The sequence below is a fragment of the Onychomys torridus genome, chromosome 7, assembly GCF_903995425.1.
Source record: "Onychomys torridus chromosome 7, mOncTor1.1, whole genome shotgun sequence".
In the NCBI taxonomy this organism is placed as follows: Eukaryota; Metazoa; Chordata; class Mammalia; order Rodentia; family Cricetidae; genus Onychomys; species Onychomys torridus.
Window position 1 is genome coordinate 111,125,031 of NC_050449.1, and position 14,682 is coordinate 111,139,712.

At 45.6% G+C, this 14,682-nt stretch overlaps 1 protein-coding gene across 1 annotated transcript in view; it reads left to right on the plus strand.

Annotated features, from left to right (window-relative positions):
* Positions 1-14,682, plus strand: part of Itga9 (integrin subunit alpha 9) — a 308,478-nt gene that overhangs the window by 171,619 nt on the left and 122,177 nt on the right. Inside the window, exon 17 of the mRNA XM_036193333.1 lies at positions 12,048-12,124. Within this exon, the coding sequence (XP_036049226.1) occupies positions 12,048-12,124 (77 nt within the window). The remainder of the gene's footprint in view (positions 1-12,047; positions 12,125-14,682) is intronic.

The window sequence follows — 14,682 nt, forward strand, 5'->3', positions numbered from 1 at the left end:
TGACTAGGTAGACATAAAGAATGATAGTTTTCTAAATAGCCTAATCTCTGAATAGCGCTTTTAAATTGGTAAGCCAAGAGAGATTGCAGAACCCAGTGAAACAAAAAATAGCTGTTCATTAATTAAGCTTGCAGAGGTCAGTAATAGAATACTGGCCTCAGCAGCCCCTGTGCCAGTAACCCCAGCTGTTCTTGGGATCACGTAAGAAAATTTAAAAGTAGAGAACATGATTCCATGGCTAAAGGGTTTGCCACACAAGCATGAGAAGGTGGGGATGGGGTCCCCAGAGAAAGCTGGCTGGAGAGACTAGCCATATCAGCAAGCTCTGGGTTTGATTAAGACACACTGCTTCAATGAATAAGGTGTAAGAGCAATCAAGGATGACTGTCCTCCACATGCAAGCATCCCTACCCACCCCTCACGTGAATGTGCCTACACAAGTGAAAATTAACATTGGCAAAGGTAAAGAAAATTCTTGAACCCACCTAGACACACTAAATGAGAAACTGAATTAAAAATGGACTAGTGTGTGTTTTAATAAGCAGAGCACTGATCCTGACGCAGCTAGTTTGGGACCCACAGCGGGAAAAGAGCAAAGAGTAGCGGTTGGCCTGTGAGAGGGAATGGGGCCAAGAGGGAACTATGGTGATAGCAATCCTTACCTGTGAGGTCAGGAATTCAGTGGGATAACACATTAATCTGGTAAATCAAGTCATCACATCAATATGCTTTCTAGAGACAGAAATGATCACCAAGATAAAGATGAAGGGAGGGAAGGTAACAGTGCTTTCCCTTCGGACAGACTCATATGGGTGGATGTGGTGGATGTGGTGGATGTGGTGGATGTGGTGGATGTGGTGGATGTGGTGGATGTGGTGGATGTGGTGGATGTGGAGGAGGGGCGGTCTCACATTTTTTTCACCTGTGTCATTCTCTGGTTGAAATTAAAACAGAAGAAAAATATTGTTCTTAGATTGGAAGGATTGTCCAGGAACCTGAGATGCTTTCTAGGGAAGCAGTTCTTGCTGATTCTTCTTTGCCTGATGATAAAAAACAACACAATCAAGTCAGTTTGATGATCTCCACCATCCCTGCATGTGTCTTCCAGATGGTGGCTCTGTTCATGGTTCTGTTCAAAGGGAAGAACAATGGTGTGCTAGCTAGGGCCACTCCAGGAAGCAGAGCTGATTTTAACCAGAACTCAGGAACCATCTCTGTCACCATGAGTTCAAGTAATACATAAACAGTACTCAGTTTCCTCTACTCTGTCCTCCAGGCCAACCCCCTCCTCCCAGGCCTGGCCATGCAGCTCATCACCTAGGCTGTGCCCCACACCTGTGTCCCTGAATAACCCTGCCAAGCTTTCCTCTTAGAGTGCCAGGGCCCTGCAAGATGATGCCCTGATTCTCCAGCACTCTCCAGGGTCACCTACACACTACATTCCAGCCATCCTCAGACCTACCAGGCTTTTCTGGCCTTGGACCCTGCTGCCACCTCTTCTGTAAAGGTTTCCACACTGTTCATCTCTCAAGGCCACCCTTTATGTGTGAGGTTTCAGCCTGAATATTTCGACCTCAGAGAACCATCTCTCAGCTCCCCCAACTCAGCTGCCTGTCTGCTCCTTCCATGAGTCCCACCACAGTAGATTCTGTCCAGTCATTCATACATCTTCCCCACTAGAGTGCCCAGTGAACACAGGTATCTATCTTCTCACATTAGCTTTTAATTTCCCAACACCTGTCTCAAAACCTGGCCTAGTGTCTCCATGGAAAGAGCTCTTGTCAAGGAAAAAAGCCTGTGTCATTCTGCAAGGCTGTTTAATGAAATGGGCTATGCTGGGAGCTCCCTCTGAGAGTCCCTCCTTGGCCAGCGTATGCTGTGTGATTCCAGTGACTTCCACCACAGGATGTGTGTGTGTGTGTGTGTGTGTGTGTGTGTGTGTGTGTGTAGCAAAAGAGAAGGTGTGGGCTGTCTTATGCTGTTCTCTCTTGCCCTTTGTCATATGATATAAAGGTGAGTGACATAGACAGAGATCCTCAGTGGGCTTGGTAGAGCTCAGCAGATGACCTACAATGGATGAGGCCCTGGGTTCATTCCCCAGCACTGTGTAAACCAAGTGTAGGGAGATAAGAGGATCACAAATTCAACATCGTCCTTAGCCACACAGAAGTTCAAGGCCAGGCTGAGTTATAGAAGATCTTGTCTTTAAAAAAAAAGCAAAGTCATGTGTGGTAATGCACACCTACAATCCCAACACTCAGGTGGATTTTTGTGAGTTCAAAGCCATCCTGCTCTACATAGAGAGTTCCAGGCCAGCCTGCTCTACATAGAGTTCTGGGTCAGTCCAGGCTCCTTAGTGAGACCCTGTCTCAAAACAAAACAGCAACAGCAAAAGCAAAATCAACCAGCTTGTGTCCTTCATCTGGATATAGGTGAAGTAGAGCTGAAATTCCTGAGACTACCCTGCAGGCTTACAACATGCCTCATGAAAGGCTGTTGAGTTTTATTAAAATAAAATAACAGAATTGGGATGGAGGAACCTACTCTCAGCAATTATACCCATTTTTAAATTATTTATTTGTTTGTTTGCTTGCTTACTTATTTATTGGGTTTTTTTGAGACAGGGTTTCTTTGTGTAGCTTTGGAGCCTTTCCTAGAACTCACTCTGTAGCCTAGGCTGGCCTCAAACTCACAGAGATCTGGTGCCTTTGCCTCCTGAGTGCTGGGATTAAAGGCTTGTGCCACCACTGCCTGGCTATACCCATTTTTTAAATACTAAATACCATGCCAGTTGTGGTGGTTTGAATAAGAATGGCCCCCATGGGTTCACATAATCGAATGCTTAGTCATCAGGGAGGAGCAGTATTTGCGAAGGATTAGGAGGTGTGGTCTTGTTAGAGGACATAGGGCCTTGTTGAAATAGATGTAGCCCTGTTGAAGGAAGTGTGTCACTGGGAGTGGGCTTTGAGGTTTCAAAAGCCCAAGCCAGGCCCTGTTTTCTTTCTTTCTCTCTGTCTATGGATCAAGATGTAGCTCTCAGCTGCTGTTCCAGCACCTTGCACTCTGCCATGCTCCCTGCCACCATGATAATGGACTAAACCTCTGAAACTGTAAGCCAGCCCCAGTTGAATGCCTTGGCTATGGTGTCTCTTCACCTTGATAGAACAACAATTAAGACACCAGGTGATATGGGTTCATACACAAATTGCACATAGCTGGGGCCTCTTGTACCTGGAGCTCTCACACCTGTGGGAGGAATACCAGATCATAAATGTCACTTCTGTGGTCCTGGAAGGATACTGCAGTATGAGGCAGACCGCCACTGTGAAGTCACACTGTGTATCAGAATACATCTTGCTTGTTTCCTTTAAATAGAGCCTTCTTGATTAGTTCCCTTGGATGGGATTTGAAACACATTTACTCTCACCCAACCCAGTCATCCTACTTTTCAAAGGCTTCAGCCTAGGACTTGGTTGCCTTAGTAACTATATTTACCATGTACAGTCCATGTATATAATTGCAGTCTAATTTAAAGCAAGTGTTACCATGTCTGAAAAGCTGGCCCTTCTCTGATCCTAACAAACATGTTTAAGATTCCCCCTTCCTATTCCTTAAAAAGGGAGGATTTTCTAGTATGGATGCAGTAGTAGAACTGCATCTGGAGTGCCCTCCAAGTTTCCAGCCCCGAGCCCTATGTCCCCATTGCTGCTTGGCGTCATGGGAAAAGCTCACACAGTTCTGTCTCAAAGGAAGGTGCCATTATAACCATCCCCAAACCCAAGCCTAAAGGTGGTGAAGAATTCATTAGTTAAATATGATACAACCAGAGTTAGCAAGCAAGCCATAGCCTGTGGCCAAGTGTAAGCTTGAGTGCCACAAGGTGGTGGTGGGGGTGGAGGGGGTTACATGGTGGGGGTGGCTCAGGGATAAAAGAGCTTGCTGCATAAGCATGAGAAACACAGTTCAGACCCCAAGAACCCACATAAATTCTGGATGGGATTGGTGGCCCACCTCTATTTACAGCCCTCAAGGGCATAGACAGGCAATCCCTTGAACAAGCTGTCTAGGGAGAGACTAATCATTGAGGTCTAGGCTTGTCAAGAGACCTTGCTTCAAAGACTAGGTGAAAGAATAATTGAAGATTGTTCCCAACACCAGCATCCACATGCATGCCCATACACATGCAGACATGCATACACACATGCCTGCCACATACACATGAAAAGAGAAAAAGGTTGCTGACATACACCCATGCCCATCCCTTCATGTGATGTCCAAAGGCACTTTACCATGTGATGCAGCTGCTGGGTCCTTATAAGAGACCACAAAGGCCACAAGCTCAAAGATGTCCTGTCTCTCTCTCCTTGGCCAACATTTGCTAGCCCCATCTTAACAAAAAACAGCAAGAATTCAGTGAGAAATAAAAAGGGCATTTTCTGAATGCAAATGTAATCTTTAGGGGTGTCCAAGATGGAGAACAGCGTGAGGAAGAAGCCAGCACAGAAGCCTGGGCTGGAGGCTGCTGGCACCCCATTCCGTGGCCATCAAAAGCCTGAGGCAGGAAATGGTTATCTCCTGAAAGAGGGTTTAGCTTCCTGCAACAAGGAGAAAGGAGATCCATAGCTTGGAAGGCTGTTTCCAGGGAGGTGAGCAGCCAGAGCTGTGCAGACCAGCAGGTAGAGGCTAGAGGGCAAGAGGACACTGCAGCCAAGCTGAGTTTGGTGGGCCTCGTTGATGTACCGCACTTGGGTTTTCCCAGAAAACTTTGGGTACAAGTAAAAGTAACTTAGGGATTTCTAGGGACCAAACTTACAGCTGTTAGGATTGCTCCCTGGGAGGAACAATCTGGGGTTGGGCCACTACCTTAAAGCCATACCTTCTGTGCTTCATGCCACAGAGAAGTTTCATTTTCCTGGAAACTCTGTGCTCATCCAGCATGGTGAAGCTACAGTATGCCAACACTCTTGCCTCCCAGAGTCAATTCCCAGGAAACAAATTGGCCATTTTCCCAGAAGAGACTCATTTGGGTTCAGGCACAGGAATCAAATTTCAAACTCAGCATACTCGTGTGTGTGTGTGTGTGTGTGTGTGTGTGTGTGTGTGTGTGTGTGTACCACTCACTCTCTAGTGTTGGACACAGGTCTCTCAATTTAATTGTACATCACATTTTATTTTACTCTTAAAGCAACTGCTTTCACAAGTTAGTAAGGGGATTGATTCAGCCAGGGTTTTAAATTGCACATCCCACTTCTTGTCTTCAGTATTCCCTACTGTCTTAGGGTTTCTGTTGCTGTGAAGAGACACCATGACCACAGCAACTCTTATAAAGGAAAACATTTAATTGGGGTAGCTTACAGTTCAGAGGTTCAGTCCCTTACCATCATGGTGCAACATGGTAGTGTACAGGCACACATGGTGCTGGAGCTGAGAATACATCTTGTAGGCAATAGGAAGTGGTCTGTCTCACTGGGTGTGGCTTGAGCATATATGAGACCTAAAAGCCCACCTCCACAGTGACACACTTCCTCCAACAAGGCCACACCTCCTCATAGTGCCACTCCCTTTGGGGACCATTTTCTTTCAAACCACCACACTGGCTTAAGGAAGATTATTAGGTTACTAATACATCGTTAAATCTATGGCTACATGGGAAACCACTCAAGAAGATGAGGAATATCTGTGTGCTGCACCATTTCCTTTTTAATTTACCTGTTGATAGGTTGTTTCCATATTGTCACTGTTGTGAGCAGTGCTATAATAAGTATGGGAATGTAGCCAACTCTTCAGGGTATGTGTAGCCTTCACATGCACATACATGTGAACATGCATACACCCATGTACACACACACACACACACACTTGTGCATGTGTTAATAAAAGTAACCTTATCTTTAATTACTGTAAATAGTCTAAATTCCTGCAAAGAAAGAGATATAAAATGATGGAATTGTTAAACATACACAGGAAGTCCAGCTGTCTACTGGAAGCTCACTTCTGGTCAAGGAGTGTACACAGGAGCAGAAAAACTATGTGTTGAATATTAACCAAAAGAAAGCAAGAGTAGCTCACACAGTGAACTTAAAGTAGACGGGCAAGAGCTGTCTGAAGGCAAAGGTCTTTACATAATAATAAAGTAATAGACATGGTGTCACTGTGCAAGATCCCAACACCACAAAGCTATACAGGTAAAACAAATATTGGCAGAGCCAAAAGGAGACCTCGACAGTAATGCAAAACTCAGTCCTGGTACCTTGCTTTTGACAATGGGTAGAGCCCTACACAGCAGACTTCTGTCTTAGTCACTGTTCCATTGCTGGAACAAGACAACACAATCAAGGCAACTCAGAAGAAAGCATTTAATTGGGGGCTTGCTTACAGTGTCAGAGGGTAAGTCTGTGACCACCATGGCAGGAATCATGGCAGCGGGCAGGCAGATAGGGCACTGGAGCAGTAGCTGAGAGCTTACATCTGATCCTCATGTACTAGGCAAAAAGGGATGGAGACAGGAACTATCGTGGGCTTTTGAAACCTCAAAGCCCATCCTCTGTGACACACCTCCTCCAACAAGGCCACACCTCCCAATCCTTCCCAAACAGTCCACCAACTGGGAACCAAACGTTCAGATGGCCTATGGGGCCATTCTATTCAAACCACCACAATTAACAAAGAAACAAGAGCTGAAGAACACTATAGACCAGTAGACCCATAGATGTGCACAGATATTCTACCCAATAGCAGAAGATCTCTTCTCCAATGCACAGGAATGTTCTCCAGGATAGCATGCACATGAAAATCTTAACAAATCATGAATCTTAACAAAGCTTGAAATCATACCAAATATCTTTTCTGACCACAATGGAATGAAACTAAAAATCAATAACAGAGAGAAAAATGGGGGAAATGGTGAATTTGCTCATGAATTTTCCATTTGGCAGGCCTCAGTCAAGCCACCTCACCTCTGCATGGAGTTCATGTCTGCTGGGTTCCCATCAGGGGCTCTGAGGTCCCTGAGAGCCCCACTCCCATGACAGCTTGATCACATGGGAACCTCTTACAGAAATCTGGAGTTTCCTTGGCTCAGAGTAGCTAAGCTCCAAGAACAAATAACTAGGAGAAATCTGTTGCTTTTTATGGAGTTGGCTTGGAAGTCACATAATACAACTTTCGCTGTAGCCTCAGACCCTGCTGGATGGCGGGGAAGCTGTCATTGGCTTGTGCTTCTCTGTGGGAGGAACTGTTGTACGTCTTTGTGAGGAGCATGAGGGGAGACATTCTGTGTAGAGTCTTGAAAAATGCCCTCATCTCCACTGAAGCAGGTTCCATCTATGGCTCTTTCACCATCAGTTAGGAAGTCTCATGTTGCTCACTTGTTTCCACTGTAAAATGTGAGAGGTCTATCCAAGGGGGCTTAGGGCACGGGAGAGTTGGCCTGAGAGTTGGTGAAATTATTAAGGCCACTCTACGTAGTTAAAAGGGAGGTTTATTTTGTGGGGTAACTTACAAATGAAGGGATAGGTTGTAGGGTCTGGCAAAGGTATGGCGCAGTCTGGTGGTGTTCTCTGGAGAACTCTGCTCAGTCTACCTCCTGCGTCCAGCGTCCCAGAACCAAGAGAGAGAGAGAGACCTCCTCTCTATCTTGGGTCTTCTGCTTCCTCCTCCGCCCTGCCTTGTGGTTGGTTCTTTAGGATAGAACACCTTTTGGAATGATCTTTGTAACATGCCACCTAACCATGCTCTAGACTTCCCTGGATTTCACTATGTGTTTTTTGCTTGATATTGTTTGCACTTATTGTAATTCCAACTTAACTAGGTCATTATCCCTCATTACTCCTGGACAATATTTGATAACCATCTCTTTGTATATAGTCTTGTATTAGGTTAAAACTTTCTTATTTAGGCAAAAGGGAAAGATGTAGTGGATAGCCATCCCAGCATTGGCCTGGAAGTTCCAACCCCCATTGAGGCTTCGGTAATGGTCACGCCCACAAGGCAGGGCGGAGGAGGAAGCGGAAGACCCAAGATAGAGAGGAGGTCTCTCTCTCTCTCTTGGTTCTGGGACGCTGGACACAGGATGTAGACTGAGCAGAGTTCTCCAGAGAACACCGCCAGACTACGCCATACCTTTGCCAGACCCTACAACCTATCCCTTCATTTGTAAGTTACCCCACAAAATAAACCTCCCTTTTAACTATGCGGAGTGGCCTTAATAATTTCACCAATATGAGAGAGGTCAGAAGGACAGGACCCAAAACTTGAAGTTTGTTTGTCACAGGATGGATTGAGATCACATTCTCTCCTCAGTTCTTGCCTCTTCCAATTGCCACCTCTGATCCCACCCCTCCCCATCTCCACCCTTCCCATCCCACCCTTCCCCTCCCCACCCCTTCTTATCCCCACTTCTTCCCATCCCAACCCCATCCCTTCCCATCCCACCAACCCTACCCCTTCTCATTCCACATCTTCCCATCCCACCAACCCCATCCCTTCCCATCCCACCAACCCCACCCCTTCCCATTCCCATCCCTTCTCATCCCACTAACCCCATCCCTTCCCATCCCACCAACCCCATCCCTTCCCATCCCACTCCTTCCATCCCCACCCTTTCCCTATCCCCACCTCTTCCCATCCCACCTGTTCTCATCCCTACTTCTTCCTGTAGTAGGCTTTCTTGGACCACCAACCAGCTCCTAAATCAAGACATAGAGATTTATTATTAGTTATGAATATTCAGCTTTATATTATGCTTGCCCTGTGGCAGGAATCTTAAATGGTCTCATTAATAAAAAACAAACCTGGAGCCAGGTATTTGGGTGAACACTGAATGATCAGAGAAACAGAACAAGCCACAGCTATCTTGCCTCATCAATTCATCAGCTGATCCCATTTCCTCAGACTGGAAACCTCTGTGTCCTCATCTGAATGGATCTCAGCTGAACTGTGCAGCTCAAAGCCTAAAAGCTTAACCAGCCTAGTTCCAGGTCCTCACGCCTTAAATACCTTTCTGCTTTCTGCCATCATTTCCTGGGATGCGTCACTATGCCTGGCTGTTTCCAGTGTGGCCTTGAACTCACAGAGATCCAGATGGATCTCTGCCTTCGGAATGCTAGGATTAAAGGTGTGAGTGCCACAATTTTCTGGCCTCTATGTCTGTCTAGTGACTGTTCTGTTCTCTGACCCCAGATATTTATTAGGGTGCATGATATATTGGGGAACACAATATCACCACATTGTCCCACTAGCTCTTATAACTTAATTTAACCTGTTTCTCTTCATGTACATTTTGCTTCAGGGCTTTTTACCTGTCTTTTATTCTGTATGTTCTACTTTCCTGCTTCCTCTGTGTCTGGCTGGCCCAGGTCTCTCTCTCTCTCTCTCTCTCTCTCTCTCTCTCTCTCTCTCTCTCTCTCATTCTCGTGTCTTCTCTTCTCTCTTCTCTCTTCTTCTTCTTCTTCTTCTTCTTCTTCTTTTTCTTTCTTCTTTTTCTTTCTTTTTTTCTTTCTTTCTTTCTTTTTCTTCTTCTTCTTCTTCTTCTTCTTCTTCTTCTTCTTCTTCTTCTTCTTCTTCTTCTCCCTCCCTCCCTCCTAGACTCCCCCTCCTACTTATTTGCCCTGCCTTCCAGCCCTACCTATCACTCTACTGCCTAGCTATTGGCCATTGAACTTTTTATTAGACCAATCAGGTGCCTTAGGCAGGAAAGCCACACATCTTTATATCTTTAAACAAATGCAGCATAAACAAATGGAACACATCTTTACATAGTTAAAGTAATACTCCACAGCATCTTCCCATCCCCATTTCTTCTTCTTCCCATCCACGCTTCTTCCCAGTCACACCTGTGATCTCATCTCTTCCCATCATGCTAGGTCATCCCACACTGTCTGTAAAAATGTCATTTTCAAAAAAATAAAAATAAAAAAATAAATTTTAAAAAGGCTCATTTTCAATCAAGAGTGTACCTGGGGATAAAAAGAGTTTATGAGACAAAGCTTGAGTAGCTCACATGTGTATCAAGGAAAATAGACTTTGAGTCACAACCTGTCTCTAGACACACAAACAAAGGTTTCAATCAACAGGCAAATTCCAAGTTTATAATAAATACACATCTGACATTGGAACAACCCAAATCTACCTTACTTGCCTGTAAAATGAAAGACACATAATAAAAATGGGCCTGGGTTTTGAGGACCTGGCATTATAAGATTGAGAGGGTGACTCTAAAAGGAAAAAAAAAATGTGAAATTATCAATAAAGTCAATTCAAAGGCCTGATCAGGGCATTACTCACAGTGGACATTCCAGCTTAAGTTCTACCAGCTTGTTGAGGATGCCTTCAGCTTTATCCTTGCCCTAAAGCACACAGGGCCTTCCTTCTTCTCACCTTAGACATCTGCACACCCCACACCCTCTCCTCACCTTAGACATCTGCACACCCCACACCCTATTCTCACCTTGGACATCTGCACACCCCACACCCTCCTTCTCACTTTAGACATCTGCACACCCCACACCCTCTTCTCACCTTGGACATCTGTACACCCCACACCCTCTTCTCACTTTGGACATCTGTACACCCCACACCCTCTTCTCACCTTGGACATCTGTACACCCCACATCCTCTTCTCACCTTGGACATCTGCACACCCCACACCCTCTTCCCCTTTTTCCTCCTTGGTGGTGATGGGACATCAGAGAAACCTTTGTTGAAGCCACTATGGAATTTGGCTTTTTCCTTGTTTCTGTAGGCTACAAAAAGAACACAGGAAGTTGCTCTTTTCCCCAAAGACTTCCATGATAATCAAGGAAGGGAATGTTGGCTAGGACACTTTATTCTTTTGGAAATGTGGCATGGGATTATGAATTTCCATGGGCAAAATTATCCTGTCTGGTAGAGTCTAGACTCTGTGCTAGCCAACAGGCTTGCTGGAGTCCACGCTGGCACCCAAAGAGGCCTGTGGACTGATAGTCTGAGAAGGGAACAAATCACCTAGAAGTATGCTTGGTGGAAGGGAGAGGAAAACCTCACCACCTGAGCAGTATCCTTGAAGCAGTTTGAAACTTGATAAATTACAGCTAATAAAAGACAATCTCCAAATCCTCCTGAAATAGTCAGGTAGTGGGAGTTGTGAAACACCTCCATTGTCTAGTAGGTCTGTCTCTCTCAGATCAGAGCATCCGAGAGATGAGACCACAGTGAGGGACAGATTCTCACATCCTCCTATACTTCAGGGAGAAGGTGTGGCAACCTCAGCCGCTGCCGCTCCCCATCACATGGCCAACCTTCACAGGTCAGCCCACACTTTGGTGCATGCCTGGATCTGTGGAGCCCAAGCCAGCTTTGACACACTGAACTTCAGGCCCCAGCACTGAGTGAGGCTTTGACTGCTGAGGCCCAGCCCTGGTGAAGGAAATGACATTTTCTGCTTACCACTGGCTGCTGAAATATCCTCAGTCCAAAGGCCTGAATGCCTTTGACATTTCCCTCTGGGACTAATATTCAACATGGCCCCATTGCTCATGTAGAAAATGATTCAAGGAAAGACTTTCTTCCTCCTCGAGAAAGAACATGGAGGAAATGAACAGACTAATGTCTCAGGATGCTTTACATGATGGCTGGTCACTGATGTCTGAGAGCATCTAAAAGATATTCCTAGACCAGCTCAGGCTGAAAGGCACCTGTTATGCATGGCTGTGGCTGGCTTTTCATGAGAGTGCTGGGAATTCAAACCAAAGTCCCAAGGAAGTGTTCTTACCGAATGAGCCACTCCCCAGCCCTCCTGCATGCTTCTGGAAGGAACTACTCGAAGCACCTCCAGTTAGCTGAGAACTGGAACAAAGAAGGGGTGAGCTCACAGCCTCAGGACACCATTGACAGGACTTCCTGGGACCTTGAGCAAGTCCCTTCCGCGTGCCAGGGAGCTGGCTTCTTGGGGATGTGAGGAGAGCACCTAGGGGCTCAGAGGAAGAGACCCGCCTGCTTTGGCAGTCAACAGTCGGCCATTATTCTTCCGTTTAGGTTCTGTGCCAACCTTCCCGTTTTCTCTCCCACAGACAGTTTTTGAGCGGAATTGCAGATCTGAGGACTGCGCTGCTGACCTGCAGCTTCGGGGGAAACTCTTGCTTTCCAGGTACGTTTCTGTTCCTTTCATGACGCTGTTCCAAGAAGCTGGTCTTTTATTGACTCCAGACCCAAAGTCTGGAAGTCTAGATTTCCCCAACAAAAATGGGTAGGCAGTATTAGATATTTTGTGAGTTGGTTTTAGAATGTATGTTATAAATATTATTTATAATATTATAATATTATAAAATAAAAATGTATTTTATAAATATCAGAGGAATTAGCTGGGGTTCCGTTTGCAGTTTTACCCCAACTCACAATTGACTGCTCCTTATGATTTCTGTTTGTGTGTTGAGAGGGGACTTGACATTAATTACGTCGTGTTACATTGCACCATGGGAAACTGCCAGCATTTGACCTCTGGGCTTGGCCTCGTGTGACTTAAGGTAGTATTATGTGAGGATCCCTTTCATCTTTCTCCTGACATTTAACACTGGTGTCCATTTTAGCAGCAGAACAGTTTCTGAAAGAGGACGGGGTGAAGGAAGGGGGCAGCCAGCCTGCCCATGCAAGCAGTCACTTTATTATTTCAGGGCTTCCTCCCATAGTCTGCAAATCCCCCACGGCTAGAGATGAACCACACCAAAGCCTTCTGGTCCCCCTTTGCCAACCTTTTATTTTGGGTTTCCTTTGGAGTGACTGTGCTTGTCCTGAATCAGCCACATGTCAGACAATGGTTTCCTTTTGTAACATGAGTTCTGAAAGATTATATTAGCTTTGGGGCCAAGAATCCCCTCTGTAAGATTTACAGTCACTTCTCAAAGCAACCATCAGTATTACTCGGTGTAAAATGTGTCATGGTGTACTTGCCCTTACCTGAAATGTTGAGAGTTAAGTTTGAACCAGTAGTGACACATACCCCTGGGACCTTTTTGGTTTTGTCTATTCGTTTGTTTTAGATAAAGTCTTACATAGTCCAGGCTGACCCCTAAACCCCATCTGCCCCAGCCTCTAGAGTGCTGGGATCACACACATGCCCCCATGCCTGGCTCTGGTGCTGACACTGGCGCTTTTCTGTGTGTTTGTGGGGGTAAGGAAGTACGCATTCACATGTGTGCCTGTGGAGCAGAGGTCACATCATACACGTCATTTTCAGGGACAGGTTTCTCTCACTGGCCTGTGACCCTGGAAACCTGAACAGCTGACTAGTCTAAACTGGCTGGCCAGGTGAGCCCCTGTGATCACCTGTTCATACCTTCACAGTGTTAGAATTACTAGTGCATGCCACCAAGCTTAGCTTTTTATGTGGGTTCTGGAAACAAACTGAAGGCCCTCATAGCTGTGTGATGAGCGATTCATCCACTGAGCTATAGCCTCGGTCCCCACACTTTTAATGTTTAATAATAGTTTACTCATCAAAGAAAAACCACACTAAGATTCCAGTTCTTTAGTTGGAGCATACTAGGGAAGATGGCATACTGTCCCAGCCCCCTCCCATTCCCACAGTGTACACATACAAATATTCTCCCCGAGTCTTAGATGCTAACTGCCTCTGTTTTACTCAGGAAGCAGAGGTGGCTTCAAGTGGCGCATGCTTTCCTAAGCTGAGGAAATTGCTTTAGACTCAGAGAGTGGGTAATGGGGCTGTTTAACAGGGAGAAGAGCCTCCAGGGTGGTTAGAGACATCAATTTTAAAGAAGGTTCATAAATTATCAGCTCATTCATTTTAATTTTAGGTATGTCTTCCAAAAAAGTGTTTTAGGGAAAATACACGAGTTTCCTTTTATGTTGAGCTAGGCTGTAAATGCTGGGGTTTATTTTGGATCATAAAAGACTTCATGTGGTAGGAAAATATCCACTTGATCATGGTTAAGCATTGCTAGGAAAGTTCTGGCACCCTTGCTAGCCATTCGTGAATTGTGCTTTCTGTCTCGAAAGATGGAAAACTCAAGGATTGTGGTCAGAAAAGCACTTTTGGCTTAAGTTGCTTCCATTGCTGGCCTCTGAGAGTGCTGTTGAAGCATGGCCAGAAACCCAAGCTGTGATAGTAGTATCTGTGACATCCTCCCAATATGGCCACCTGAACAAGACCCACACAATGACAGCACCCGTTCACATCCCAATGTGGATGGAAGCAAGCAATGCCCCACCCCAGGATGAAGAGCTATAGGTGATTAATGGCTGCTAAGAGAGGGGGACTCAGTCTTCTCCAGAAGTAACCCCCCGATAGGTTAGCACCAAACACATAAATATATAAGTAACACTGAATGGACTCAGAGGGTTGTATTTTTCTTCTCCCTCCCCATCCTATAGTGTGTGTGCGTGTGTGTGTGTGTGTGTGTGTGTGTGTGTGTGTGTGTGTGTGTTTGAGAGAGGGGGGGGTGAGGGAAGAGAAAGATCAATGGCACAAAGTGGCAGTCATTTCCTTTACAGATCTGCAGGTCACCTGAAGGTTGCTTACATTCAACTGTACTTTGGCCGATGCTTTTGTGCATCTGAGTTTGATGAGGGGTAGAGTCTAGGCTTGGTTGTCCCAGCCTAATTATCTCCTTCCACTGTCCCTCTAGAAGTAGTGGGCTAGAGTGGGCATTGTCTTCTCAAAGAATGCCAGACCTGTTTGAAGGCCAG